The 27,958-nt window shown below is 43.0% G+C and overlaps 1 protein-coding gene across 2 annotated transcripts; it reads right to left on the bottom strand.

Annotated features, from left to right (window-relative positions):
- Positions 1-42: 42 nt before the first annotated feature.
- On the bottom strand, positions 43-27,958 carry LOC123980533 (pre-mRNA-splicing factor ATP-dependent RNA helicase DHX15-like). 2 transcript variants are annotated; one of them, XM_046064961.1, is made up of 14 exons: positions 27,742-27,958; positions 25,672-25,987; positions 24,110-24,303; positions 23,526-23,685; positions 22,024-22,242; positions 18,322-18,489; positions 10,813-10,899; positions 10,316-10,465; positions 9,719-9,827; positions 4,498-4,689; positions 3,371-3,493; positions 3,093-3,283; positions 2,015-2,184; positions 43-688 (listed from the first exon to the last, which is right to left on the bottom strand). In XM_046064961.1, exons 1-14 carry the CDS (start codon positions 27,747-27,749, stop codon positions 571-573), a joined length of 2,205 nt encoding a protein of 734 aa, XP_045920917.1. In that variant the 5' UTR covers positions 27,750-27,958; the 3' UTR covers positions 43-570. The 2 variants fall into 2 exon arrangements, with proteins under 2 accessions (XP_045920917.1, XP_045920916.1); XM_046064960.1 differs by lacking the exon at positions 27,742-27,958 and adding an exon at positions 27,576-27,725.

Here is a 27,958-nt window from a genome sequence, read left to right as displayed (position 1 = left end):
CACTGATGATCGTGTTATTTTAATGCTGACACTGGAAAAATGTTTTATTAAAAAGTTATTTTTTATTAAGCTGAACAGCGGCAGGAAATGTGACTAGAGTGCCCCTCTTAGTATCATCATTACAAGAGAACAATACAATAAGCCTGCATCAAAATGCAGTATAAATTACATTTGTTCAAAAGCTTCCATCCATGGGCTGATGCCGTTTCGGCAGAAGAAGCAAAACAACTTCGAGAGTCCCAAGCTGTGACTAAGTATGTATGTCTTTAAGAGGAATGTGGAAATTTACATGAAATATCCTGCTTTAAACAGTAAAACAAAAACACAAATTCCTGATAACCAATCATTTACAGACCATTTCAGAAAGTGTTTAACAAAATATGATACAAGGTGGCCCTCAAAGGTAATGGGACACAATTCATCAATCATGAAAATACATTAAACACAGTGAGACAAAAATAGAATTCAAAATTAGGTTGTTGGAGGGGGGTGGAGGGTGGCGGCGGCATTCAAATGAGTTCAGACTTTCCTTTATACAGATACTGAAGATGCCGGCACATGCAAGCCTTCTTAGTACTGAGTGTATTCCTTGGATGAGAGTTTTGTAATGATACGCTCCAACTGTCTCTTTGCTTCACACTGGGGGAAGTTACTCATCTCGTAGTACTGCGGGGCAATTTTCATCAGCCTAGGAAAAGAAGCGGGTAAACATTAGTCACAAAAATTGTCTTCAGTGTTTACTTGTGGGAGAACGCTGTTCTTCCATATTCACACAGCGACTACCGGTGCAAGCTCAACAAATTTGAAACTTAATTGTACCAGGTCACAGAGGGCGAAGGGACGGGAAACAAAGCTAATCCAGTACAAGTGTGTGCAAACAAGCCTACGCTGGTGACGCCTATAGTTTCTTTTTAGTAATACGGATACGTTTTTTTTTTTTGTATGTTGGCTTTGTACTGTAGAACAACACAATTTTTAGTTTTAATTAAGTGGCCAGTCACATAGCTCCATGTAAGTGATGCCTGTGGCACAGACTGGACGAGATGTACAGACAAAATAGTAGTTAGGGTAGGGATTTCTCCTGAAGCTGAGTAGTTAAGGCTCAAATCACATAACGACAACATACACAGGTGCAGCCAGGGGACGTTTGTTGCACGTCACACCTCTCTCTCTGCCCACGTTTCCAATTTGCGCAGATCCGGGGAGAAAATGTAATAAAGCTGCTTTTCCAAAGCACTGAAGCATGTTGACGCTAAAGACGTGTCTACACAGGTGCGTTTCAGACACATTTTTTCAGTCGTCAGTCCTCACGACAGATAAGCTTCATCTTTAATCAGTCCGGTTTAACTTAAGCGCTATACGTGCGTGAGAACGACACAAAGCGTATATTTTTACACTTGCAGTCCATTTTCTTCCATTTTAAAAGTGTAATTACAATGATTCTGTACTAGACTCATGGCGCATATGACCTACACTCAATACTCTGCTTTAACCTGCAACCTGTGTAGATATGGACGGAGCACTGAAGCTGCTGCTGCTGCTGCTGTGCTAATGTGCTGCTCACGCTACGCCTCCTGTGTAGACGAAATAAGGACAGCGGTGTATCCTGACACCACAATGTGCATCAAGATGCTGCCCGTTTTTGAGTTTGTTCAGAAAACAACAGGAGTGGGCGTTGACGTGTGTCATACGCTGCCGGTGTGTGTGCCCATTAGGGTATTTATATTCATACTGAGTGAACAGTGTAGGATTTCAGAAGACCAAAATCTATTGGCGACTCCCTCTCGCAACCATCTTGGCACAAAAAGACAAGCAATTCTAAAGAAAAACTGATATCTGAAGCTATTTTTGACATTTTTGTCCAGATATCCAGGGTTTGTCACAGACAGCCATCAGAAGTTTTGTCTTTTCACTCACATATAAAAAGGATCCATGCTTAGAATTTTTAAATCATTTTTATTACACATTACCTTCTGATGAGTATCTTTAAAACAAAAATGCAGCTAAAACGTACCACTCTGGTTTGATGTCAGTGCACGTGCGGATGTAATTCTTGGTGGTGAGCACGAACTCGTTGTAAAGCACCCACTCCGGCTTGTGGTCCAGCACGGTGGAGGGGTGCAGCTGAACGACTTGGTTGTCCTTCACTGTCAGATAATGGCCGGTGCGCTCCAGGTGGGCGATCTGTTCGCACCACAGAGAGAGAAGAGGGTCACTGCCAGGAACAATCACTATAAAATCCAGTTTACGCAGAAAGACAGAAAATACAAACACAAACGCACTTTTATTGGTGCTTAATTTAACTTTACAGACCCATCAAAATCTCATAAGTAAATTACTAATTTTTTGATACAACACCAGCCTGATGTTGTAGACAAACTTGTTTGTAACCGGGCAGTGAGCCAATTATTCCTTTCTTTGTGGAGACTAGGTAAAGCTGCAGTGGCTGTTGTGATTAACCCAGGCAATCAGTCTCAATAAAGGCCTTTCCCAACAAAGACATGATTTCAAATGTTGTGAAAACTCCAACATGAGCTGCAAATTTGTCTCCAAGATAAAGGTTAATGTTGACAAATATGTAAATATTAACACCATAATTCAACTTGTCAGGTTGCTTGTTTCAGGTAGCCATGAAACTAGAGTCTTGCAAAATGCCATTTGTTTCCTTGAGCGAGGAGCAAATTGACTTCATTTCTTTTTGTGTGTTTAAAACAAAGCAGCCCTGTGTGTGTGTGTCTGTGTGTGTATGTATGTATACTTTAAAGACTGATATCCATTACAATAAACATCTCAGCTGCATTTTTAGTCCGTACTAGATTATGCACAAAAACACTTGTTTTTCAAATGATCAAACTAAACAGGGTAAACTTCAACCAGCCTCAGAACAGCAGCTGAGTTGGATATAAAGCCTGCATTTGCACAAATTACAGACCAAAAGAAAAACAGAAATGGGGAAGTTTAATGATGATACTATAAACAAAGCAACTGGAAACAAATAGCTAAAGTTAGTAAGTGCAAAACATATACTAAGGATAATACAATATGCTTTCTGTGAGCAACGAGCTTCACCAAGGGACCCTGATGTGACTGACCTGCATGAAGAAGCCAGTGACCAGCGCTCGCCGGATGTTGGTGTAGTAGTCTCTGCTGTTAAACTCAGTGCTCCGCCTCGGCAGGCTGAAGCGGTCCATGATCCTGGACAACTGCTGCCGTACATTGTCTGCCGACATCAGCGAGCGGTAGTTGACGAAATTGTCATAGCACCACTGAGTAGCCCCGTGGTCTGTGTAAGGCGAGGGCAATTTGGGGTTAAAGACAAACAAAGACGACTGTTCAGTGAAACCAGTGTGTGCGTGAAAGGGACACTCACTTTGTTTGAAGGCGTGGTAGACGTTGAGCAGCGTCATGTGGTCTCCATCGATGTGGGCAAAGCGCATCTTGGACTCGTCAGCCACCTTCTTAGCCTCCGTGGGTCGGACGAAGCACTGTGGGACTAAACAAGGTTGGTATAGGCCCCAACACAGCCGCCCATAGGGATAAGTTAAGCAAATCCCACAGAGAGGAACAAGGCCTCAGCTCAAGAGAGGCACAGAGCACTTCACAGGGCACACTGGTATTGTGAAGTGTGTATTGTGGAAAAGGAAAGGAGGAGGGTCAAAGAGAAGGGGAGAAAGATGAGTTTCATCGCCATGATGGGCTACTTTTATTTTTAAGGAATAGCAAGCATATGAAACCCAGTCTAAACAAGCATTCTATCCTATGTATAGACCTGATCCTAAAGCAAAATAAAACAGCAGCGTAGGGTTTATCCAGAGGACTGCCGTCTCCCCTCTGTGAACTTTCCCTGAATTGCTAAACATCAAAACCTGCTTGACTGCGGCTTTAATGGGTGAAAGCTGTGTTTATTGAGCCTCATGGTTGGGTGCTGTGGTGGCACCATTCTCAGGTGTGCTTTCGCTGCTTACTCTAATGAACTCAGCAAAAACCTGCCATCCTGAAACACCTGCTTTAAGTGCACACCACGTCCAAACAACTAGTTAAATCCATTTCCCCACTCTCAAAGACCCTCGCTCTCCTTTCAAAGGCGTCAAGATTCATCTCAATGAGCACCATTCTGCTTTGGCAAGCCTAAAGTGCAATTACTGCTGTAGCACGCTGGTGCTGCTACACCTATACATTTTGTACAGACGTGTATTTTTTCAGCCCTTCCTTACAAATAATAGCTGACACCACGGACTTTATACTCTACTTGCCTTGTAGTTAAGTTCAGTAGGTATACATTTTACTTATTCTAAGTAGATTGTGACTTCTGGGCTCTATCTATTTTAAAGGGACACGTACAAATAATACTTTTAAGGGACAAGATAAAAGATAAAGAAGCTGCACTGTATATTTCCTTTAAGCTTATTGGTCGATTCTGAAACACGGCCCATGAGCACAGGAAATGGAAAGAGTAGCAGCTGAGACCCACACAGTGGGCCAAGCCATAAGCATTACCTGACAACATGGCAGTGATGGAGAGGACCTCGTTTGAACAGTTGAATTCACAGCTGGCGATGACCATCTTGGCCAGCTGGGGGTCCAGGGGGAACTCTGCCATCATGGAGCCCAGTTCCGTCAGGTCACCGTCATCATTGAGCGCTGCCAGGCAGTTCAGCAACTCCAGGGCTCGCATCAGGGTCTCTGGGGCTGCAGAAGACAGAACGGGAGAGATGGGCCATTAACAATGTTCCAAGCCCATGGGGCAAAACGCACATGACAGAGATTTGCACAGAACAATTTGCATTATATTTTTTCACAGCAAAACTTGTGTGGGGCCCTTTTACCCACATGTACATCAGGACTGATCAATACTCTAGTACTGCATTTACAACATTTACAATTACGGTCAATCAATAGAAAATTAACTATTTCATTAACTGGAGTAATTTTTCCAGCCAACCCTTCTCTGATTTCAGCTGCTCAAATGTGACGATTTGCTGCTTTTCGGTCCCATATGATAGTTAACTGAATATGTTTATCCATGAATTGATTGATTATTTAATTTTGAGAAAATAAAGAGCTGATTAATCAATCATGAAAATAATCATCAGCTGCAGCCCTATATAGGTTTGTGGTCCAGCTGTGTGGAGGGGTGCAGCTGTTCGGCTTGGCTGTCCTTCGCTGTCAGGTAATGGTAACCTTCACAGTCACACTAAATAATACATTTGTCTACTCTAGCATTAAACATACTTTGCTGGCGAAATGAAAGATTAATGTAAAATCTGGCTGGTCAAGCCAAAATTGGCCATTTTAAAATGATGACTCATTTCCTGTTGGTGAAATGAGAATCAAGACTGAGGAAGCTTGTTCACCATAAAAAGACTATGCAATGTGCAAAATTTCACATTCAAGCAACTAAACATCAAAACATCATTTTCCAAATGGTGGGAAAACATTCAGTGCCAAAATAAAGGAAATAAGTGAAGGAATATAAAGGAAAATTTGAGTCAGCTGCTATTGGATAAGATATAAACTTGCTTGCTGGCTCAGTTGTGTAAATGGTCTGCAACCTGATCTGCCAGATTTGACAGAACATGTTTGTTTCAAAAAAGAAAAGAGGAAGCCCAAAAAAACAAAGCTGATAAAACAACAAAGTTCCAGCACCTGCTGTACCGGGACCTTTAATAGAAGACAAATGTGAGTTTGTGAGTTTGGGTGACAGGGAGCATGAGGTCCATCAAAATGAGAGGGCTCTCCTTATGTGACGGCCAGAGCTACGCTAGACAGCAGCTTAGAGGAGAAGTAATCATGGCAGAGCTCATTTTTCATCCTTCGCTCGGGCAATCCTAAACAACTAATGCAATTATAGTGGAACTTTCTACTTAACGCACCAACACAAAAGGCTTCCACCGTTTGGTTAAAAGATTTCTCCTCCAGATGCAATTATTGACCTTTGGCTCCCGAGAGCCGGAGCCTAATGACCAGTTGCATGTTAACTGAAAATTAGCTTCAAGCACTGGCGGCGGTGCTCGTTCACTTTCATTTCTCTCAAGTGCTCCCAAAAAAAAATTCAATTTCAAACAGCAGGGAGGCATTTTTTTATGATTAACAAATATCGATTTGGGGCATCAAAGCTACTTTTTTTTTTTTGTTTTTTTTTTTTTAAACACAAAGTGAGTGCCGGCTACATTACTTACCACACCAACGGGCTTGTGTGGGGGCCAAACAAAAGGTGAAAATCTGATTTCCAAGTACTGCTAGCATGATGAACCAGTGTGGAAATTCAATCTATACACAACGCGACTCATCAGAAAAATAAGTATTGACTGCCTCAACACACAAGAATCCGATATATTAACCAAGGGCCAAATCAATAAGATGAAAGGCTAAAGGTACATTAAACCACACTGGCTTAGAAAGGTACTTATTTGGAAATGTCACGAGACAAATGAATCCCACCCAGCCTGTGTAAATGGCTTCTGATTTCTTTTGGATTTTCCATTTTGGTTGGCGGGCTCATGTGGTTGCTCCAGCATTTAGTGAGCAAGGTGGGCAAAGAGAGAAATAAAACTGGAAAGCAACAGGAAAAATCAAGGTTCCCACTGGGGGTAGGGACAAGCTCAAAGTCACTGGCGTTTATATTGTTGATTATCAGGTAGACAACACCTAAACTCAAATTCATCTGACTTGAAATGTCAACATCAAGAAACAACAATGCCAAATGTATGTTGGCCTAGCATTACCACAGTAAACACTGCAGCCTCAATACAGGGACTCTGAATTAAATTAAGGTCAACCTATATGCACATTTATGAATTGAAACATGCCAAAAACCAATTAATAATGGTAGTTCAACCAACAAAAGAAACCTTAAAATCTCAAAACACATTGTTTCATCCTGTGTTCTTGATGCTCCAGAGACACATCTCTGGCCTGTCCATTCAGTCTGAGGGAGGCCCTTTGACACAGCATATCAAAACTGATCCACTGTAACTAGATGTTATAAAGCTCCTGCCAAGGAACTCTCAAAGACTCGAAGGACTGCTCCGAACTAGCTTCAGTGCGCACAGAAACTAGTTCGAAGAAACCTTTTGCCATGAGTGGGTCAAATAAATAAGAGGTGTCTCCCCTTTCCCTTCACCCCACTATTCCCAGTTAGACTCAGCAGACAAGGCCAATCCCATATGTTGACGCTTTCCCTTGCGTTTTGTGAGAAATGTGGGGGTGGTGGTGGAGGCCAGTCACGTTTCACTGGGGGAATATAAAGGGAAGGCAATAGCTAAGGTGATAGCGCTGCTATTGATGTAACCAATTTCGTTCTCAAAATGGCATTTGCCACAGCGGACAGGGAGAGATGGGTTTAATCTCAGAGGTGAGATGAAAACTATATTATGGTGAGAAAACGGGGGAGAGGTTAAGGATAGGAAAAGGTGGGGTGGTCTCCTCGGGAAGACGTAGGAACACACTCTTGTGTAATGCCATAACTTGGCGCCTCATTGAGACTGGGTTTGTTTTTTGGCCTTGATCCAGCATGATTCAGATGGATGAGAATTAAGAAATACAGAGAAGGAAACATAAATTGACTGATCAGCCAGAATACTAATCCACAAATCACTCTTTACTTACTCTGAACAGCAATAATCTAAACTTAAAGTAGACTACTCATAAAAACTGCATAACACTGCTATGTAGTCCACGTCTGTCAGAGCACTTGTACTCAAGTCTCTAAACATTAAGTATGCAGTATTTTGTATCTGCCGGGATCATTTTAACTTTGCTTTGTCACTTTACCCAAGCTCCCAAGTGACACAGGCAACCCAGATTTGATATTGTACATGAAACAACCACAGTTCAACTAAATGTGGATTTTATAGCAGTGTGTAACTGCATTTGTACTGATTCAGACGGCACTGATCAAAATCAAGATCTCAGTATTGATACTGAAGTTATATTCCTTCAGATTTCAGGGTTGGTTTGGTGACAGCCGTGATCACTGGTGGTAACAGCAAGTGCAGTTTAAAACTACACAAAACACTTGTTAAAAGGGTAACTTCTGAGATTTTAACCTCGACCTTATACTTTCATGTTTTTGTGTCTTTAAGAATAATTGGAACTTTTTTCTCTTTTTTTAAATAAATTGGACCAGTATTGAGTGTGCATGCTGCAGTCGACAGCAGCAAAACAGAGCTGCAACGTAATCCTTGCGAGCAATCAAAGCACGTTTACTTAAGTGCTTGTTTTTGCCACTGACAGGGTCAGATTGTTACTGTAAATAAAAGATGGGGGCTCGAGTTTGAGACTCGGACTCGAGTCCGACCTAAGTCGCACACACAGTGACTTCAGACTTGATTTCAGACTCGTCCTCGAAAGACTTCAGACTTGACTCGGACCCGAGGTGCGGGACTTCTGAACGTCTGATGAGCTTGCTGTTATTCCCCTCCCTACGTTACGTATAACCTGCCTACGTAACACGTACTACGTATCTGCTGCTCGCGGCCACATGCAAGAGAGGACAACAAACACCAGCAGCTACTGTGCCATTCATCATACACTTTGGCTTTAAAACTTCATACAACATATGCCCAAACAAGGAAACGCTGAGAGCAAAACAGGTTAGTAACCTGAGATTAGTAATTCAGCATTGGCCATCTAACGTTAGCTTGCTTCAGCTACGACCTACTGGACGTTAATTCCGACTGTCGTTCTTTATGAAAAGATGAATGAGCGTTTGTTTACGCAAATTACATGAATGTGCTCTGTGAAAAACAGGTTACAGTTACAGAATCCTGTATAGCTAAGCAGTATTATAAGCAACCTGGACTGAATGCAACAGGTGATACAACATTCATTATAACCACGAGAGACCTGGGACTTGACTTGGACTCAAAGACTTGTGAGCATGTCACGTCTGGCAGCATTATGGAAAGGAATCCTACAGAGGCAGACCTTTTTCTTTATAAACACTGTATCGCTCTGGTCAAAGCCACCTGAAACCATTGATAAAAACAGTAATTTTATCTTAAAGAACATGGGGGGTTGCTGTCTCGGTCGGTTAGTTTATTGCTGTTATTGTGTGAATTTGTTGGTTATGTTGTCTTTGTGTTATTGTGAGATTTTGGTGTTTTAAAAGGTTAAAAACATCAAAGTTACACAATCACACAAACCTACCGATTGAGGCAGCAGTAGATCAGAGAAGTAAAATGTCTCTCTCTGTCAAGCGAGCCTGATGGCTTTGACAAGAGTAATATAGAGTCCAGACTGAAGTTACCCTTTAAGCCCTTTACTTTGCCTGCAATAAACAGAGATAGTAGAGCAACTGGTGTATCTGTTTACAGTGCAGCCAAACAAACTCAACCTGGCCGATCTCATGCTGCACATCACACATGTAGTTTTCCAAAATGTAATAAAAAAACAGGGAAAACTTGTTTTGTGTTAATCCCTCGTGCATGTGAAGGCAATGTGAATCCAGTGCGGGAATGGCGGATGCTGCCATCAACAATGAGAACTACTATCCAGAAAAATAATTACAGAATGTAAATGCATTGAATGGCTATTGCTGAAAGAAAGCTGACCATAAAAATATCAAAAATGGGGTTTGATTTTGTATAATTCATAAAGATTAGAAAGATTCATACTTTTTTTATAGGACTGAATGCAAAGCAAAACATAAATTCGAGAACACACGGTATAAAAATGTGTCTTTGAGACTTTAAAAAAGTATTTTTGTCATACTAACCTGGTGGATCCATGAAGTCAAAGTGCACCAGGTCATCAATACCCAGTTTCTTCAGCTGCAGCACCACAGAGCCCAGATTAGACCTCAGAATCTCTGGATACGTGTTGTCCTACGCCAGTTAAGAGGTACAAGAAAACCCCAAGGAACAATTCAAAATGAATTAGTCAGGGTGCTTATTATCTTCTCATGAGTCGCTCATATGTCAACTTGAACAGAGGCCGGGAGTCTAGGGCATTTGAAGGGCTATTTAACTTGTTTAAAAAATTTCCCTTTGCCACACAGCGTGACATGAAAGAATTAGCCTGTTAAAGTGGAGAAGTGGGCCTCCGCAGGTTCATTTGTCACAAGGTGGCTGTTTCGTTAGCACAGCTTATGAGGAAGGGTGGAGGCGGTGTGTGGTTTATCGCCAAGCTCTTGGAATTATAATTCAGTTTAACTGGGAATCATGGAGTTCTAAGAGCACATATTGCATAATGGAGAGCCTTTCCAGCTAGAGGGCTGCTTTGGGGGAATACAAAGTGCTTGTGGCATTGAAGCATGTGAGAATCAAACACCTGATAGAATTTCTAACAATTTTCAGACTGCCTTGTTTCTTACCTGCATTTCTGTCTTGTAAGCTTTCTCTGTGTAAAGGCGGAAACACTTTCCTGGGCACGTCCGTCCAGCACGACCTGCCCTCTGCTGAGCTGAGGCCTTGCTGATGGCTGTAACCAAAAGGGATTCCACTCTGATGCGAGGGTTATAAACCTGATATTAAAAGGGGAAAAACAAGTTTCAGGTAAATTTAAAACATGTTAAACTAACACCCACAATCTACTATATCCACAAGCAGCTAACAAAAAATTCACAACACCACAAACACACAATCCACCATAGTAGATATATGTATAATCTCTTTTTGCACCATGTGTATGACTTTGCTTCAGGCTGGTTAAATGTCAGAGGAATAAATAACTGGCTTTTCCGTCTTTGCCGCAAAGTTGTGCCCTGCTGTGTTTATCTGGGGATTCTCAGGCAACAGACGCAGATGATCGCAGCAGATAACGAGTGGTGGGAGAAGATGGGGGTTGGTGGGGAGAAGAGGGGAAGCTAACCTTTTGCTTGGCAAATCCGGGATCAATTACAAACACCACGCCGTCGATGGTCAGAGACGTCTCGGCGATGTTTGTTGACACGACAACCTGTGGAAATGAGAACAGATGACTTAAGAAATGATCCACCCGGGGTGTCTGGAGGAACTGACAAAGACCTCTGACTCTCGACCTTGAATCAAAGTATTTTCAGACAGATTTACATGTGGCCATCAGTTATTTAGCAAATTCACTCTAACATGCACATGAGTACTCAACAACTTTGATTCATGTCGTTTCTTTTGAAATATTAGAAAACAAAGTAAAACTGAATTTGGATCGTTATTCAAGTATTCAAAAGTGCTTTGTACAATCAAAAAGTGTAGCGCTTTCCTGCAGTGGAGCAGTTCAGAAATCATAGTGATTCTTAAGAATGAGCAAGAAGAGAGACAAACAAGTGCAGATTTCAGCTTTGCTTTAACTTGGAAAACATTCCCCGATGTGAGCAAGTTGACTGAAGAAGCTTGTAGAGATGTCACTTTAGTGCACTGTACACACACTGTCTAATGCAGCCCAACAGGGGAGCACCACAACAATTTCTGCAATCAAGTTCAATGTGCCATCAACGTATTTGTGGAGAGAGCTGGCTTGGTGCTGAGAGTCCCATCCAAATGCATTACCTCTGGCCTTTTTTTGTTGTGTGTGTGCGTGAGGCGGGTGGGGGTGGGGGTTTTGTCCGACTGTCCTCAGCATGCTACTGGTCTTGTAGAGATGTCAGCTTCCCTCTCTTCGATGGTTCTTCCCAGAGTCAAAATCACAGAAAATAGTTGATGTAATGGTTCCTCTTAGGTGGCCTGCTTTTTTAACACATTGAGAGCTCTACAACGGCTGCTGCTGTCATCCAAACAGCTTTTCTTCCCCCAAATGAGGGCTGCTGTAGATATCTCTTGTGAATCCAGCACGTCTCTTGAAATTTGGAACACTGCTGTCTGTGGACATGCCAACTGTGCGCGGCTCATTGTCGCTGATTGGCTCTTGCTGTGTGCCACGCAATGCTGGCTCCTCCAAAGCTGTGTTTCAAAAACAACCACAGGCAAACGTCACCGACAATGTATGCATTACGTTCAGTTTGAAATATTTTCAAGATCAGTGACCTGACCACCAAGACCCCCTAGTTTAATAGTAGATCAGCAATTATTTGTATAGGAGCTTTTAGATTAGACAGTAACTATCTTATTCCAACACTTAACTCAAAAAGAGGATCTTTATTCCGGCACATTGTGTTAAATATTAAAATATGACAACTTTAATGTTTGTCCATATCCAGTCCCCATAAAAATTGTGACAAATGTGTCACAGGGTTAAAATTGGATTTGATTTTGATATGTGTAGAAAAACCTCTTCAGCAGACAATCCTTACACCCTGGGGTCCAGGTGTTATGCAGGTGTAGTGAAAAGACCCAATAAAAGCTGGATTTATACTTAACGAGAGTCCTGCCACAGATACCTATGGTGTAGGTTTTGATTTATTGTTCAGCATTGGATTTTCCCCGTTGATACCTCCTCCACATCACTATTGGATGTATTGTCTGTAATCAGGCTGTTTTATGGTCTACTATTCCCCACAGTAACTGGCTTTCCTTCACTTCACGATACAGAGCGATGTGGGCTACGCATCTAGTACCAGCACTGGAGTTACATACTTTTACTTCACTTCACACTAATGTGTGCTAAAAAGTGACCCTGAATTGTTAAAGGAGCATTATATCATTAGTTGTTAGTCATAATCACGACCGAATAATGTTGACCCATCTAAGTTTCAAACAGGAGGCGCTGGTTGTGGAACACTTTCCACTGATTGTTTACTGTTCTAGGCATAATTAAATGTTTAAAATAAAGAAAAACTGATTTCATACTTGTTAAAGCCAGGTAACACATGCTAATGCAGTTATGCTCATCTGATAAGTGAAGAATGCAACGGTGGAGATATTAAAGGAGTTTTATGGGACTGGGGTGGTATGGGATTTGATTTAAGCTTCAGGGCTGATGTCAATGTTAACCATCTTTATACAGAGAAATGCTGCAAAAAGAGGAAATAAATAGAGGAAAAAACGAGTGAAATGAAAAACCGCTTGGTTTCTAAGTGTAAGGCAAGCAGGGGAAACAGTGATTCTGCACCATCTCCCAGTCTCAGATCTTTTTCTATTACAATTATCCCCTACAGCAAGACTGTCTATGAGAAATGACAGCTGATTCTGAGCAAAAAATAAATAAATAATCAAACAAGTCACATCACCCTATGGGTCTCTTGCTGTCAGCATATACACAAACAGGGGGAGGAGGAGAGTGGGGAGGAGGGGGAGACAGATTTGCAGCTGCTCTCACGCGAACCTTGACCGCCGCTAGGATGAGTTCTCTTTATATAACAGCTGAAACAGACTCGACAGAAAAACCCTTTAGATTCATCTTAGCATTGTAGACTCTAGTGGCCGGGTCACAGCCCACTCTACTGGCAACTGCCACTCCAGTGTGCCATAGCTGAATATACAAGAGGCTGTTTGGAAAGAAATGCCTCTCCACACTCCACAAATCTTTTCCTTGCTCACTTGCTCAACATCTACCATGACAGGAACAAGCTGTAGCCCGACCTAGGCAGTCATTTGGTGGTAGCCGTCTGGTTTTGTGCTTGGCATTTTAGCATGAGGACTACCAAGAAAGCCAAGAGTTCCGTGTAGTCTTTGCTGATACAGGTCCACAGAAGCTATTGTGCACACTTGACACACTTCCTTTGTAGCTGCCTCTTCAGCTGTCTTCAAGCTGCGAGTCTTACAGACTTGAAAATCCCACCTTTTAAGCGAGGATTTCTCTCCAGCCCTGAGAATGCCTGACTGTTTAGTTATTAATGCCGGGCGGGGCCTTGACCTCGGGTAATTCACCTGTCGAAAGACTCGTTCCCCTTAGTATTCAAGCAGAGGAATGAAGAGATGGCAGCAAGAAACTGATCTGAGCAGTATCAGGCAAATGGTTGGGTTGTTATTCATGTATTTCTTGGATGAACGGCTATCTAGGTCTGACTGACATAAGCACTCCATGACAAATTTGAGATGCTTAATTTTGATGGACAAAAACAACAACAACAACACTGACAGAAAATAATATGGGCTGTCTAAATGACAACCAGTTTAGTGGGGTTACACCAAGACCAACTGCTTGGTTCGACGGTATAAGGCACACCCGTGGCGCACTTCCACAGTAGCAACATAACATGTAATCATTATCATGGGTTCTGCTTTTGTTTCCACTGCTCTCAATTAGCTTAGGAGACGAGTTCCTGAAACTAAATTCCTAAACGATAACATTCATTTTACTTCTGCACCTGTGCACAATGGAGAACGCTTGAGGAGACCATTCAAAGCAAGTGTGCGTTTAGAAACGAAAAAGGTGCAGTGTCTGGCAGAAATGGAGATACATTTGCAGAAAATGTTTTCTAAAGTGGTTTGACACGATGGACACTGTCTTCACGTAAATGTGAAAGAAAAACACCACCACTTCTTACATTATTTATGGTTCCACAACTGCTTATTTCAATCTCCTACCAAGCAGCACATAAAATTGACTTATTCTGGTCCATTTTTGGCTTTTAAAATGGCATATTTCCAAAAACATCCAAGGTTATAAAATACAGTGAAAAGTACCAAAGACTTACAGGTTCCTAAAAGCCCCTGGTAACAGTTCCTGCAGTGGAAAAGGGCCATCAGTGGCTCAAAGGTACAGAGGAATCATATCTTTACGAAACCAATTAGCCACACTGTGGCAGTTTGAAATTAAAGTGTCAGCCCCCCCCCCCAAAAAAAAAGAAAAAGAAAAAAAAAGACCAGGCTATCAGACAGTGTCTCATGACAGAAACTATATGCCAGCGACCAACCTCCCAGCAAGAAATAAAAGCTATGGAATGCTTCAAAGTCTGGTTAAAAAAATGCTCTTGGTGAGGTTGCCACTGTCCTCCGTGTTGGGACACAGTCAGTGCTCCAGCAGATGCCACACATGACACCCCCTCACATTTCATGATCATATGGGTGGCCTCATTGACTGCATTGATTCTGAAGGATTATACAGGCTAGGGCCATTACACTGAACGCAGGCTGGCTCCTTCCAGTCTGTTGCTGCACGGGATAATCCTGGCTTCTTCATCAGTAATATCATTAGAGCATCATCTCTGCATGTTATTTCTGGGTTATTACCTGCAGGAGAGCAAGTACTATGGCTAACATGGGCCATCTTTCACATTCCCTGCTGCAGAAACACAGCCTTGTTGACAAATAAAGCCTTCTCCCTGATTGGGAAAAAAGGAGAACGTGCCTTGAGCGGCATCGACAAAACCCACATTCAAAGCTCATTGAAATGGATACGTGGTATTATCACGGGTGACATTTGGAGGGAATATTCCAAACATGACAATGCTAAACACAAACCTAACGCTCATCACACACATTTGTTAGAGACAATCTTTGAGATGCTGGAAAACAAAGTGAGATTATAGTCTTTGTTTGTAATTAGTCAATTGCTGCCTTGGCTCTAAATGATTTAACTATTCAAAAATAGAAGATCACTGGCTTTCCAGGAGAAACAGAGCAATGACAAGCTAGTGCTTTATGTTAATTGAGGGGTGCCTAATGCAGTCGTTAGCATGCGTGGCGGCAGACGTGGCGAACCTTAATTCTTTTTCACTACTTCCTCTTGGGCTGGCTTGGATGACATCTCTGCATTTTTCACTTGATGAGTCGTTCAGTCAGTCATGGAGCGCAAGCACATTCAGTTCGAGCACGGCAACTTTAGATGCCACCTGACAAATTGATCTTGAGGAAGAAAGGGGGCATCAACCTTTCTGTTCTGAAGCTAAAAGTGGCTGCTGGGTTGACAGTTCAGAGGTCGCAGTGTCACTACATTCACTTTAGTTCTTGTACTAACAACTCAAGGGAATCAGGGAGAATTTGCTGCAAGAGGTGGTGTCATTTAGAAAGCCCACTGCCAGTGGCAAAAAAAGGTATGTGTCTAGACAGATGTATGTAAACTCACAGGGCACATGCAGATATCGTCGCAAGAGCCGTGTAATATTTAAACCTGTTCTAATGCAACCGTGGCCCTGTTTCATGTCAACATCCCTTTGAACGGCAGAGGCAAACACTGGGAATGATATTTGAACTTTTGAAAAAAGATCTTATCCAACACCGTGTAATCAAACCACTAAGAATGCTGAGATTCTTAAGCCTGCAGACGTACGCACAATTCAAACAGAAAGCTTGGAGAGAAGAAACCGTAAAGCTCAAGACAGTATAGGGAGACGTTCAGTAGTGTCATGTTTGATCCAAACCTAGTGGGGTAGTCTGTTCCGCTCTATAAATGTACACTTGATAACACACTTGATCCCTTTTTTGTGGCATGTCATTACTTGTTTGTTTAATTTTATGTTAATTTTAGGAATCGTATATTCAGGGATCTATTATATTATTATAATTATTACACTAGTGCTAGGTTATATAGTATACTAGTACATGAAATTATATTGAATCTCATAACATTAACATTATACTAACAGCATACTATGAAGTGAACATTATACTTTTTATTTAAAGTTAAAGTTATAATATTATACTAATACACTTATTTTACTGGTTACTCATCCAGGTTGTCTGTAGTGCATCTGCAGGGGACATGTAGATTAAAGTGCAATTTATACTTCTGCGTCAAATCGACGGCGTAGGTGACGGGGCTACGCAGAGGCTACACAGTTGCCTGACATGCACCTCCTTCAAAATCTAACTACACGTCGAGTCGACGCGGACCATAAGCTCTGTGATTGGTCGGCTGGGTAGCCTCGCGATGCCTCCGAGCCGACTGGAAGTACCCCGCGCTTTGAAGTAACATTTACTAGCGGCCAAAACGGCGGCTGTAACACAGTGAATCAACATATTTGACCGTCGCAACCCCGAGCGAAATGACTCGTTTTGCTATCAGAATGTGATCCATTTGGTCGGTAACATTTGGAAAGGCTACACCAGCTGCACGTATAATTTTACACCCATTTACGTTAGCGGAGCGCTAAACAGGAAGTTAGCCTACTCGGCTGACAAAAGTCAACACAGTGGATGCTGTAGCGCTACTGCCGACTAACGTTTTACACCTACGCACAAGTATAAATGCATGGCTACGTGCGTAGGGTCTACGGCGTAGGTACGCACGTAGACCCTACGCAGGAGTATAAATGGGCCTTTAACCAGAGCCAGGAACCACCGTGCCAATGTGTGCTCCCTCTAGCCGGCCTCCTCCTGACAGCAACACGTTCCCCTTGTTCTACTTTACATCTTTTTTACTAAAGTTACTGTAATAAATATTGTTCGGCAATATTATTTACATAAAGTATAGAGTGGGTTGTGCTGGTGTATCTGTCTCTGGTTCAAAAACTACCAGGCTAACACACTCCTAAAGTATCACATTCCACAAGCAGCAATGCGCCAATCACAGCAGAGGTTTCTGTGATTTAAAAAACATGTCCATGTTTTAAAAGCTGTCACAATATTTTAAGGCCCACGCGGAGTGTCCAGATACCAGGGTCTTCCACTTCCATCATTACTGCACACTAGCAGAACGAGCAAACAGTCTTTTTACATTTTTTCATTTAAGAGCACATACTCCTTAGGAAAAAAAGTTTGCCTAGGGCCCTGTTTATTCCTAAAAATCAAGGTTGAATTGAGCCTTTTTTAAGCATTGCAATGTGTTTAACTTTGACAGCCCGTAAACATTTTTGCCGCTCATGTGTCAGCCTGATCTGCCTCAATTAGAGGGGTTGTAGCAATGAGTCATTCATCAACATCGTCCCCTATCAGATGCTGGAGGTGACTGTTTGCTTATTCACTGGCAGTGATGATATTCTGTCAGATCCCTGGCCAAGAGTGTGGCAGCACAGGTGGTGCTGCTACTCTGGTGATGAGCCCATCTGAACAGAAACTGTCACACAAGAGAGGAATTGTCTCATGCCTGTATCAATAAGAGGATCAGCCACTCCTCTGAGATTAAGCGATTGAAGGGAGAAGACGAGAGTCTCGCTTTCGATCAGCTCGTATAACGAGCACCTTTCTCGTGGTTACAGACAGCAGAGGTCTTAGGCCTCCTCTCTAAGTAGCAGCAGCAGCAGCAGCAGGGCCTGTGCAAACGTAGTGGAAAGATAAAAACGACTGAGAATGCAGTACTTTCCTCAGGCTCAGAGGGCGTGAGTAATACCCCAGTTATAATTTAGAGCAGAGAATCGCATGCTGACAAAGGCAGCATATGTTGTGTGAGTCAGTTCTGCGCTAAAGCTGAGAAAGGGAAAAGAGTCTCTACCTTCCAGCTCTCTTCCTTTGCCCACCTTATTCCCCATCTGGCCTTTCTACATCAACCCTGCTCATTTTCTCTTTCACTTACTCTCTCCCTCAAACTCCCCACTTCAATCGCCCCCCTCCTCTGAGTGTTTTTATAGCAACAAGGCAGTTATACCTTCCTTCCGATGGCACCATTTGGTTTATTGGGTGGGGGTGGCTCAAAGATCCTCTGCTGCTGCTGCGGAGGCAAAGTGGAGTACAGCGGGATGATTTTGATATCGCCGACTTCGGGCCCCAGGTCGTCGACCTCCCTCTTGATTCGTTTGCAGGCTTCGTCAATTTCCTGAAAAGATGGAGGTGCAACAATTAATCCAGGTGTCACTTGTGTATGCAAACAGCAAAAAACAAAAAAACACACCTGGGTAAACCATGGCGGCGAATCTGGATGATAAGGCAAGGGCGACGGGAGGTGGCCGGGAAAACCGTGGTTCCCTGCCACAGAACATTTGTTCTAACTATCGCTCCATCTGACGGAGGAAATTAAACCTGGACTGCAGTATGCTTTCCTGAGCTCCCCGTGGCTCTGTTGTCAAATGCAGCAATCATGGAAAACATGGACGCGCACGCTCCGAAGGCGCGCACACACACACAGCGCCAGACAGACTCAAACAGGGTTCATTATTCCACAGTGCAGTATTGTAGAGGGGAATGTGAGATGAGACTGCAGCACTGATGCATAACCAGCGGCAAATCATGGCAGATCAGTTTAGTGAAGCTGAACGTTCTAGAGCCGGTGGGCTGGCAGACAGACAGAGGACCTGAGAAGCGCCAGGAATAAGAAAGGATGATAGTGAGCACAGGGCTAGGGCCTCTAAAGGCCTATTGAAATACACTATTAAATGAACTAAATATGCCCACATGGCACCCCACTGCTTATAACTCATTAACATAGAGAAACAGGTTTTATTTTACATACATATCCCTATACACACTCACACATTTTTAATGATCACACTTGAAGGCCGCTCTGGCCTAAACACAACATATAACATATTCAGTTCCAAGCGACTCCAGCTGTTAAGAACAATTTTCTTTGTTTTGCTAACAACAATCATTTAATCCTCATGAATCCTCATGAAGCAGCAGTCCCTGTATGTGTCACATTACAGCCTGTACTGTTGCACCACCTGCAGGCCGGTTGGCGCAATACAGCAACTTTTACAAAGAGGAGTGATGAGGCAATGATGAACAGGAGCTCTTGATTCCCAAAATGATTTTACCGGTGGTTATACAGACAGACAGTGGGGCTACATCAGAGCTTTCCATGCACACTTTTTATTTAGTAGGCTAACAAAACCAACCCATAAAACTTCTCTGACATTTTTGTTGCCTCTTCTAAAAGCACACTGTGCTTAAATCAGTTAAGGCATGACTGAAACGGTCTTAATTTCTACCACTGGGTGAAGCCAGTCGCACTCGCCTTGACACCAGAAAGCACCACGGTGATGTATCCAGCTTTCCTTCTGGGCTGCAAGTGTGTTATTAGCCCTGTTTGTCCCCTTGTTCATCGCATTAAGTCATACCCTGCTGATGGCCATGTGCCTCTTAATCAACACACTGACAAGTGGAAAACGGTAAATCTGAATGGATTGGTAAAATTAGCCTGGGTATTAATAGCCTATCAAGCCTCTGGATGCAGCAGCTGCCATGGAGAAAAAAATGGACCTCTTTGCCAAAGCGCTGGAAGCAAGCTGGCTGTCTGTCCCTTAGGGACATCAAGACAGAGTGCGTGTGTGTGTGCATGTATGCGCGCACATATACATACATAGGGGCAGTTGGCCAGTGTTGGGACCTGTCCACAAGCTCTCCCTGCGACCCCAGAAGCAACAATCTACAGCCAAGCTAATAACCGACACATTTAGGCACTCCTCTTGACTAGCAAACAACCCCCCTGCCAATCCCCATGTTTTGATGTCAGCTGCTGAGGGGGAAGCTTAAATATTAGGACTTATCTTTGCTCAACAGCTGTGATAAGTTTCCACTTTCTTGTTTGGAGTTGGTGCTTCAGTTCTATTTGTTTGTGGAAGCAAAATACCTCACAGAAAAACTAAGAAAGGGGAGGAGGGTCCTGTGCATTTTTGCTTTCGTCCGATATAAATTAAACAGCCAGATATAAAAAGAGACTATGGCTTTGCCACGGATCTGCCTCCCAATCATTAGTCTACATCAAAGTTGCTGGGAGACTGAAGAGGTTAAGAAGTGCTCGAGGGATGCGTTGCAGCACCCTTTGAACACCCATCTCTGCCAGACCTACCACACATTAACTTCTTTAACCCAATTAGGAGGGGGTGATAATTAACTCACTGTGGGAGTGCTCTCAGTAATGCCTTTGCTTGACACAGTGCGGGGGGGGGGGGGGGGAATATAAATCAACAAATTACATCTAACTGCAAAAAACATGTTTAACGCATTGCCAGCAAATATTCCAGACTTCTCTACACATTCACATGAGCGCAAATCCGCGGTTCAGGCCATCCAAGCAGCTGGGATACCACTAAATCTAAAATCAATTACCAGCCCTCAGTGGAGACAACTTCAAACACCATGCCCTCCGATGGCTTCATCCCATTTGTAACAACCCGCATATTGATCCTGCTTTGGCAAATGAAAACTGATTGTTGTAATGCCACAGTCAGGCCGGTGTTGAGTGACAAATAATTACTGCTAATAAACAACCCGTCGCAGGATGTGATCGGGGAAAGCCAGAAAGACACAACTGCGTCAAGACGTTTTAAAGATTCCTTGTGTAGATGACAAATTGCTAATGTGTCATTTAAATCTCTGGAGCAATGTGTGTTGTATTTACACCACCAGTTACGTTCTCCTTTACAACTACAGGTAATCACGTGGTCTCCAACATCTTTTTGTGTGAGCTGAGAGAAAAATCATACCAGCACAGGCTTCTCCTATCCAATGATCAGGATTTTCAGTGTGTGTGTGTGTGTGTGTGTGTGTGTGTGTGTGTGTGTGTGTGTGTGTGTGTGTGTCCACCCTGCTGTGACCAAATTCATCATTTTGGGCATGAACCCTGACCTCCATTACACATCAGTGGACGACATTTAGGGACGGAAAAAAATTATAAATTACTTAATTTCAGAGATTCGTGGGAAAGGCAGGATCTGGGTCACTCCTAGTTTTTGTTTTTTTGTTTCCTTTGCTGTGCAAATCCTGGTGGTTCCCAAACAGGCACACTTATGCGCACTAACATCTATCAATGTGAGGATTAATCATTTCCTGCGCGGAGAGTGCATGTGTGTGTGCGCTCACGACACCGTGTATGGGAGTAACTCGTCTATGTAATTAGATTAATATGCGCACTCTTAGCTCTGGAGATGTAGAAATTTTTTGCACACGTTTACTGCCTTGTTTGTTTAGATGACAGTAACAATATCATACATGTATTTAGTGCTGAAACGATGAATCGACCCATTAGCTGACAGGCAGAAAATGAACCTTTTAACTATTTTGATATTTGCTTAGATTTTGTGTAAGGATTTACACCTTCTTCTGCTTTTTATAAAATAGTAAAATGGTATTGTCTGACAGAAAACACAATTTGAAAAGCTGATGATTAACAGAAACAAAAATAGCCACCTGATTAATCGATTATGAAAATTACCATTAGCTCCAGCCCTTCATGTATCTGACGAAAGTGTCTCCAAAGATAGTTTATCTGTATCAAAATCTTTACATATACAATGAAACATGAGACCAGCTTACAGTGTTTCCTGTTTACAACCATCACAAATCTGGCTTTTGTAGAAAATCATGGGCAATCATTGAAAAAAAGAATAATTAAAAACCAATAGAGTCGTACCTCCTGTCCAGTGAGGAAGAGCAGAACGTCCCCTTCGTCCACTTCACACATGTGGATTTGGATCACGGTGCGGATGGCCGCCTCCAGGTAGTCACGCTCTGGTTCCGGTGTGTAGAAAATCTCCACAGGGTGTGTGCGTCCAGGGATGGTCAGCAGCGGGCAGTGGTCAAAGTACACCTGGAACTTTCCGGCGTCGAGTGTCGCGCTCATGATGATGACCTGCACAGAGAATAAGAGATGCGTAGTCTGTGAGGGACAATGTATGCGTAAAAGAGGTGAAAGGAAAGATAAAAGTAAAGACAGCAGAGTGTAAATGACTGAGGTAATTATGGGAGTGAGCACTCAAGTGTAGAATGACTTAACATTTTACACGGCTTGATGATAATTGGGGATAAGGACACATACTAAGTGGATAAGGGTGCAACTAAATACAGAATAGATGAAGAGTGCAAAAAGCTATACTGGGTGCGTAACGCTTTGAATCAGAATTTAGGATGAGCGCGCTGGCTCAAACCCAAGATGGGGCAGATATAGTGTGGAACTTGGCATTACACTCCAAGTCACTGACCTACACGGAGCTATGACAGTCCTTGTTCCTGATGTTGGGTACACAATGTTCTCTCCCGAGCCATTAGATAGAGCGCATTAGGATTCTGATCGTAAACGCGCCTCCCATTTTCAATCTCAAACATTTTCAGGGGCCAGTGTCTCTGCATTTCGCTTTACGCTCTGCGAGACATCATAATTGCTCTTAATCAAGGCAAATTAAACTTTCAAATTTGGTAGGGGATAGGGATGAAGGAGATAGAGGGGTGTGGGTGGATGATCATTCCCAATCACCTAGACCTCATTTAACAGTCCGCGAACAACAATCTAACCTTTGATTCCACATTGACAAACAACTAGTTATTATCCATCTGCTTTATGTGAATTAACTCTGGCACACTCTGCCTATAAAACTTCTGCCTGCCTGTACGCTCCCATCCACACCGACGCGTTGCTGCTCCCTACCCTACCCCCCCACCCCACCCCCCCAGATGATTGGCTTAAAATGGGGCTGACCAGTGGAGCAAGCTCCACTGGTGTTGCAGTGCAGAATAGATGTGCATTTCTGAGCCCAACAGCGGCATTTCTCTTTCCTCAACAGATACACAGCTGTCAGACATGGGGACCCTGTCAGGGAAAATGTGACAAAAAAGGAGGAGTGACAGAAGAGGGACATAAACACTGGCTGTCACTGAGTTTATCGGAGGGGGGGGCTTGAACACTGTTTTGTCAGCATTAAGTGGGACATATTTCTGGAAACAAATCAGACTGCTGTCAAGAGTACTTTCAACACCATGTCTGGAGATAAGACAAAATAAAAGTGAAGTAAACTTGATGTTCCAGAATAAACAGTGACTGTAGGTGCTGGGGAAATTTAGGAACTTAAACTACCTTTACAAAAGCATTTGTTTTTAGAAATTTACTGAATAAACATATTTTTTAAAAGCTGATGTTACCTTAAGGTCAGACCTCGAGCGGGCCACCTCCTTGAGGACCCCCATGAGGATATCTGTAGCTAATGTGCGTTCGTGTGCCTCGTCCAGGATGATGACACCATAACGCTCCAGCAGTGGATCGTTCATGGCCTCCCGCAGCAACATTCCATCTGTCATGTACCTGGGTGAACAGAAGACACGCGCTTTAGCATCATAGACAATGGCATTATCTGAATTAAACCTTGCTTACAACTTAATGGAATGAGCATTCCCTTTAAGACAAACATTTCCCCCACTTCACAGTGCTATGGGCAGAACATAAAAAAGAGGAGTAAGTATAAAATCAAGATGCATCTGTAAAGAATTCAATCCTATGCTTTAACACCAGTCGGTCAAGCATTGGACAATTTAATTATCTACATCTGTGAACTGAAAAACTTTTGATTTTATGCACTTGAAAAAATAAAAGTGCACAAATGATCGAAGTCTATTGAATTAACTGTAGATAATCACTAGTACAAGGCTCCTGTAACGGACCCTTACCATTATCAACTTCTCCCAATACAGCTGTAGGAGCCATGGTGGACATTTTTAATAATCCTTACTTGAGCACCGTCTTGGCAGAGCTGCAGTCCTCGAACCTGATGGAGTAGCCCACCTCTTGGCCCAGCATGATATCCATCTCATCAGCCACCCTCTGGGCAACGCTCATGGCCGCCACCCTCCTGGGCTGGGTGCAGGCCACTGCCCTCTTTGGTCCCGGCATTGACCGCACCATGTCCACGCACCACTGAGGGATCTGGGAGACAAGTCGGGATGAGTTTGAGCTAAAGAGACTGCTAAAAAGATATCCGAAGAATTCTTTAAATTAAAAAGCTAAGAAGTGCGAATAAAGCAAGGCAGAAGATGTAGGAGGATAAACCCAATTAATGAGTACCGCAGCCTATTCCAAATATTCTCCGCGCTACTACAGTTTGCCATGTCCTGCAAAGCAAATATCATACCTGTCAACATTTTCACTGACAGTATGTTCCTGCTTAGAGCTTCAAAACAGAAGCAGCTTGCTAAGAGAGGCGCCAACGAAGAGAGTCTTACTTTCACTCTATTAAACTTGAGGTTCGGATGACTGCCCTTTCGAGATGATTCAAATCTTACCAGTCTTTGAAATGTCAGGCAATCAGAGGAACAAAAAAAAGCAGATGACAGGTTTGGAAGAGATAAATATTTCACGGACAGTATTAAAATCTGTTATTAATACTTACAGGACCTGACCTCAGGAGAGCTGCATGATTAATTGTATTGCAATTTGTATTTAAATTTATACATATTTGCAACCTCATTTATGGTACATGATGATAATTTAAGCCGCATTTGCATTAAGATAAAGTCAATGCAGTATTCCTTTATTTTAAAACATGTTTTACTCGAAAAATGAGAGACTTCTTTAATCCACAATGGTGCAGCCCTAACATTAGGTAGTCGGCATTCACCTCTGATCTATTATTTTCTACTTTGGCTCAAAACGATACTAAATATTCACTCATAAATCTCAAAAAATGCCATTAATTATTCAATTTTCTTTCTAAAGCGGATGACCCCAGATGAGGACCCTTAAAAGATCCATACATGTAGCCTCTACGTTGGTGTGTATGTTGTGTGTGTGTAGAGGTGACGAAATACTAAACATTCTTTAAGAAGTACGCAGAGTTCAAAAATGCATGATGAACGTGCAGAATATAAATGTTTTCCAGCATGACAGAGGCAGAAAGCACTGACAAGATTACACCACTTCATTTACGAAGTGTTTGGAAGATAGTTTATATTCCCCTCAGGAGGCGGCCATGGCTCAACCACTGATTTACTCTAATCTTCTCTCTTGCAAATTTAAAAAAAAAAAAAAGACATCCCAGCTCTTTCAAGAACTTAAAATAAACTTAAAAACCACACACTGTGAATCAAATCCTCAGAGAAACTGTTTAAAATGCATCAACTGTTCATTGCGCCCTGTTTTTTTTTTTATGGTATTATTATCATCCCAATTATATTACTGAATTTCACATTTTACTTTAATCTGTCACATTTCAGTGAGTTTATTTTATAAAAACCACATTTTTAGGGGCTTAATGTGCTGGTATTTGCAAAAACTTCTAAGCTATCTGCCTTTTACCTGTGTGGTCTTTCCCGAGCCCGTCTCTCCCACCAGCACAAAAGACTGGTTACGCATCAGGATGCTGGTGAAGCTCTCTCTGTACTCCCAGACAGGCAGCTGCAGCCGCTTCTTCAGGATCTCATAGTAGCGTGGTGTGTGGGGCAGGTTGGTGAAGGGGTTGATCTGCTGCTGAAAAGGGGTTGGCTTAGGGAAGCCGCCGCCGGCAGCTGGGATGCTGGGCAACCCGGATGACTTCGCGTCTCGCCCCCTGTCGCCCTCTCGATCTCGATCCCTCGACTGTTCATCGCGGTCTCTGTCTCTGCCGCGGTCGCGCCTGTGAGAGGAAGATGCATGATGTTAAGATTTGATGAAGCACTGCCACTCAAATTAACCCATTTAACTTACCACAGAGAGACACAACATACCTCCTTAACACAAACACATGCACACTCACCCAAGTAACACTGGCAATAACCAAATCTAACAGTTTTGCCCTATAAATGATAAAGATTAAATCAAACATGGAACAGACAGTGCACAAATGTTAGCCCATGTCAAGTCCTTTTCTTAAAATTGCATGAAAAGGTTACTGCACACCCTTATTCACGGCTGCAAAAAACCCCAGCCTAATCAAGTGTAGTATGCAAAGGTCATGAACGAACTAACTGTCTACAATCCACATTGGGCAAGATTATTTTCCTATTGCACAAATGTGTGTTTCATGGCTTCAGGACAGACTGAGAACCACATTAGCTGGAAGCTAAGCTGAGCGCAATGTTGACTTTAAGGTACCCTGGAGCTAAGTGCTTAACAGCCAGCTCCTGCAGTGGAGCTGGCTGCACAGGAGCCAGATGTAGAAGATGTTGTGTGCAGCTCTGTGGCAGTGCTTAGGTGTGAATGTGTCTCAATTTATTACTACCCAATACAGCCATACAGGGATAAATTACTTGATCTGGCAGTGCAAATTATCAAATGAGCTACTCATTTCTGCCACACATGTAGTTTGAAGTCCATCAACCACCAAACAGCTGACCTGGATGTAGCATCTCTAGTATGCAAGCCCTTGACTTTGGGAAAACAGCAGTATGCACATCAGATGATGCTAAGCTCTGTTGTTTGAACATTATTATAACTGAATTTATGGTGCATATAATGTATGCAATATTCATTTATCCCGTGGGGGAAAGAATTTCGCTGGAACCTCCCGTAAGGTCAAAGCGATGTCAAATCCCGGGCAGTCACCCTGAGCGTTACTCTCGATGACTTTGACAACTGGCAAAGAGACGAGGTTTCAACTTCTACAGCAACCAAGTCTTCTGTAACGTTAGAGCTATGTTGACGCTTAGCAGTCATTTAATGTGCCTGCGTCCAGCTTGGGTTCACAACAAAAGTCGACTGGCACCGATTCGGGACGATGGGACGTGGCAGTGACGTCTGACAGGGCACCTCATGTAAGCGGGTAACATTAGACCGCCTAACGTTAGTCCAGTCCAGTGTCCGACTTTAAAGCAGTTTTTTTCTTCGCTTTGTAAAAGCCACACACGCCGTAACAACCAAGAGTATCGTACATTACGACACGCTGACTTTGTGTCATGGAAGGTATGACCTTTCTGTTTAGGACGTAGCACGCCACCTAGCACTGGCTAGCATGTAGCCACGTGCAGACCAGACCAGTCTGCTAGCCACGTTAGCTAGCTAAAGTTACACGAGCCACTTTGCTGGATTACCGCTGCATAAACATATCGTCCAAGAGCAGCATTATCTAGCGGGCTGGGTGTCCGTACAACGATGGATTTCCATCCTCGCCGCCGCTAACTTACTAGCTAAACTCGCAAAGAGTTAGCATGGCTAGTTTAGCATCAGGACCACAACAAAACAGCCTGCAACAGCGGACCGCTTTTGTGTAACGCTACCTAACTTACCCATCACAGGGTTTCTTTTTATTCGACGAATAGTCATCGCCCGACTCTAAACGATGTCGCTTGGACATCTTGCCACCGGTGTCCGTCCACACAGCGGCTAGTTATTCCATGCAGATTCTCCCCAAACTGTTAAAACACCGGCAAAATGGCGACCGGAAGCTCTTACCTCATCATTATCCTTGGCAAAATGACTCGGAAAGCCGCGATTTACTGTGAGACAAATTAAGCGCGTTGAATACAAAAAGGGTCCCAGCGTTAATGATCCGCGCACATTGTGTTGTCCATGAAATCCTACTGCAGCACCTACAGATACAATACAGTGGTTTAGGGATGCGGGGAGGGGGAGGATGCTGGAGGTCCTCTGCGGGTCGGGATGATGATGA

This window comes from Micropterus dolomieu, linkage group LG12 (assembly GCF_021292245.1).
Source record: "Micropterus dolomieu isolate WLL.071019.BEF.003 ecotype Adirondacks linkage group LG12, ASM2129224v1, whole genome shotgun sequence".
NCBI lineage: Eukaryota > Metazoa > Chordata > Actinopteri > Centrarchiformes > Centrarchidae > Micropterus > Micropterus dolomieu.
Note: the sequence above shows the minus strand (reverse complement) of the source record. Positions and strands in the feature narration are given on the sequence as shown.

Coding starts and splice junctions, on each gene's coding strand:
- LOC123980533 (XM_046064960.1), bottom strand. CDS start 27,643: ATGTCCAAGCGACATCGTTTAGAGTCGGGCGATGACTATTCGTCGAAT. Junction 24,304..25,671: donor GCTCGGGAAAGACCACACAG/GTAAAAGGCAGA, acceptor CTTGTCTCCCAG/ATCCCTCAGTGGTGCGTGGA. Junction 3,284..3,370: donor CTACCACGCCTTCAAACAAA/GTGAGTGTCCCT, acceptor CGCCTTACACAG/ACCACGGGGCTACTCAGTGG.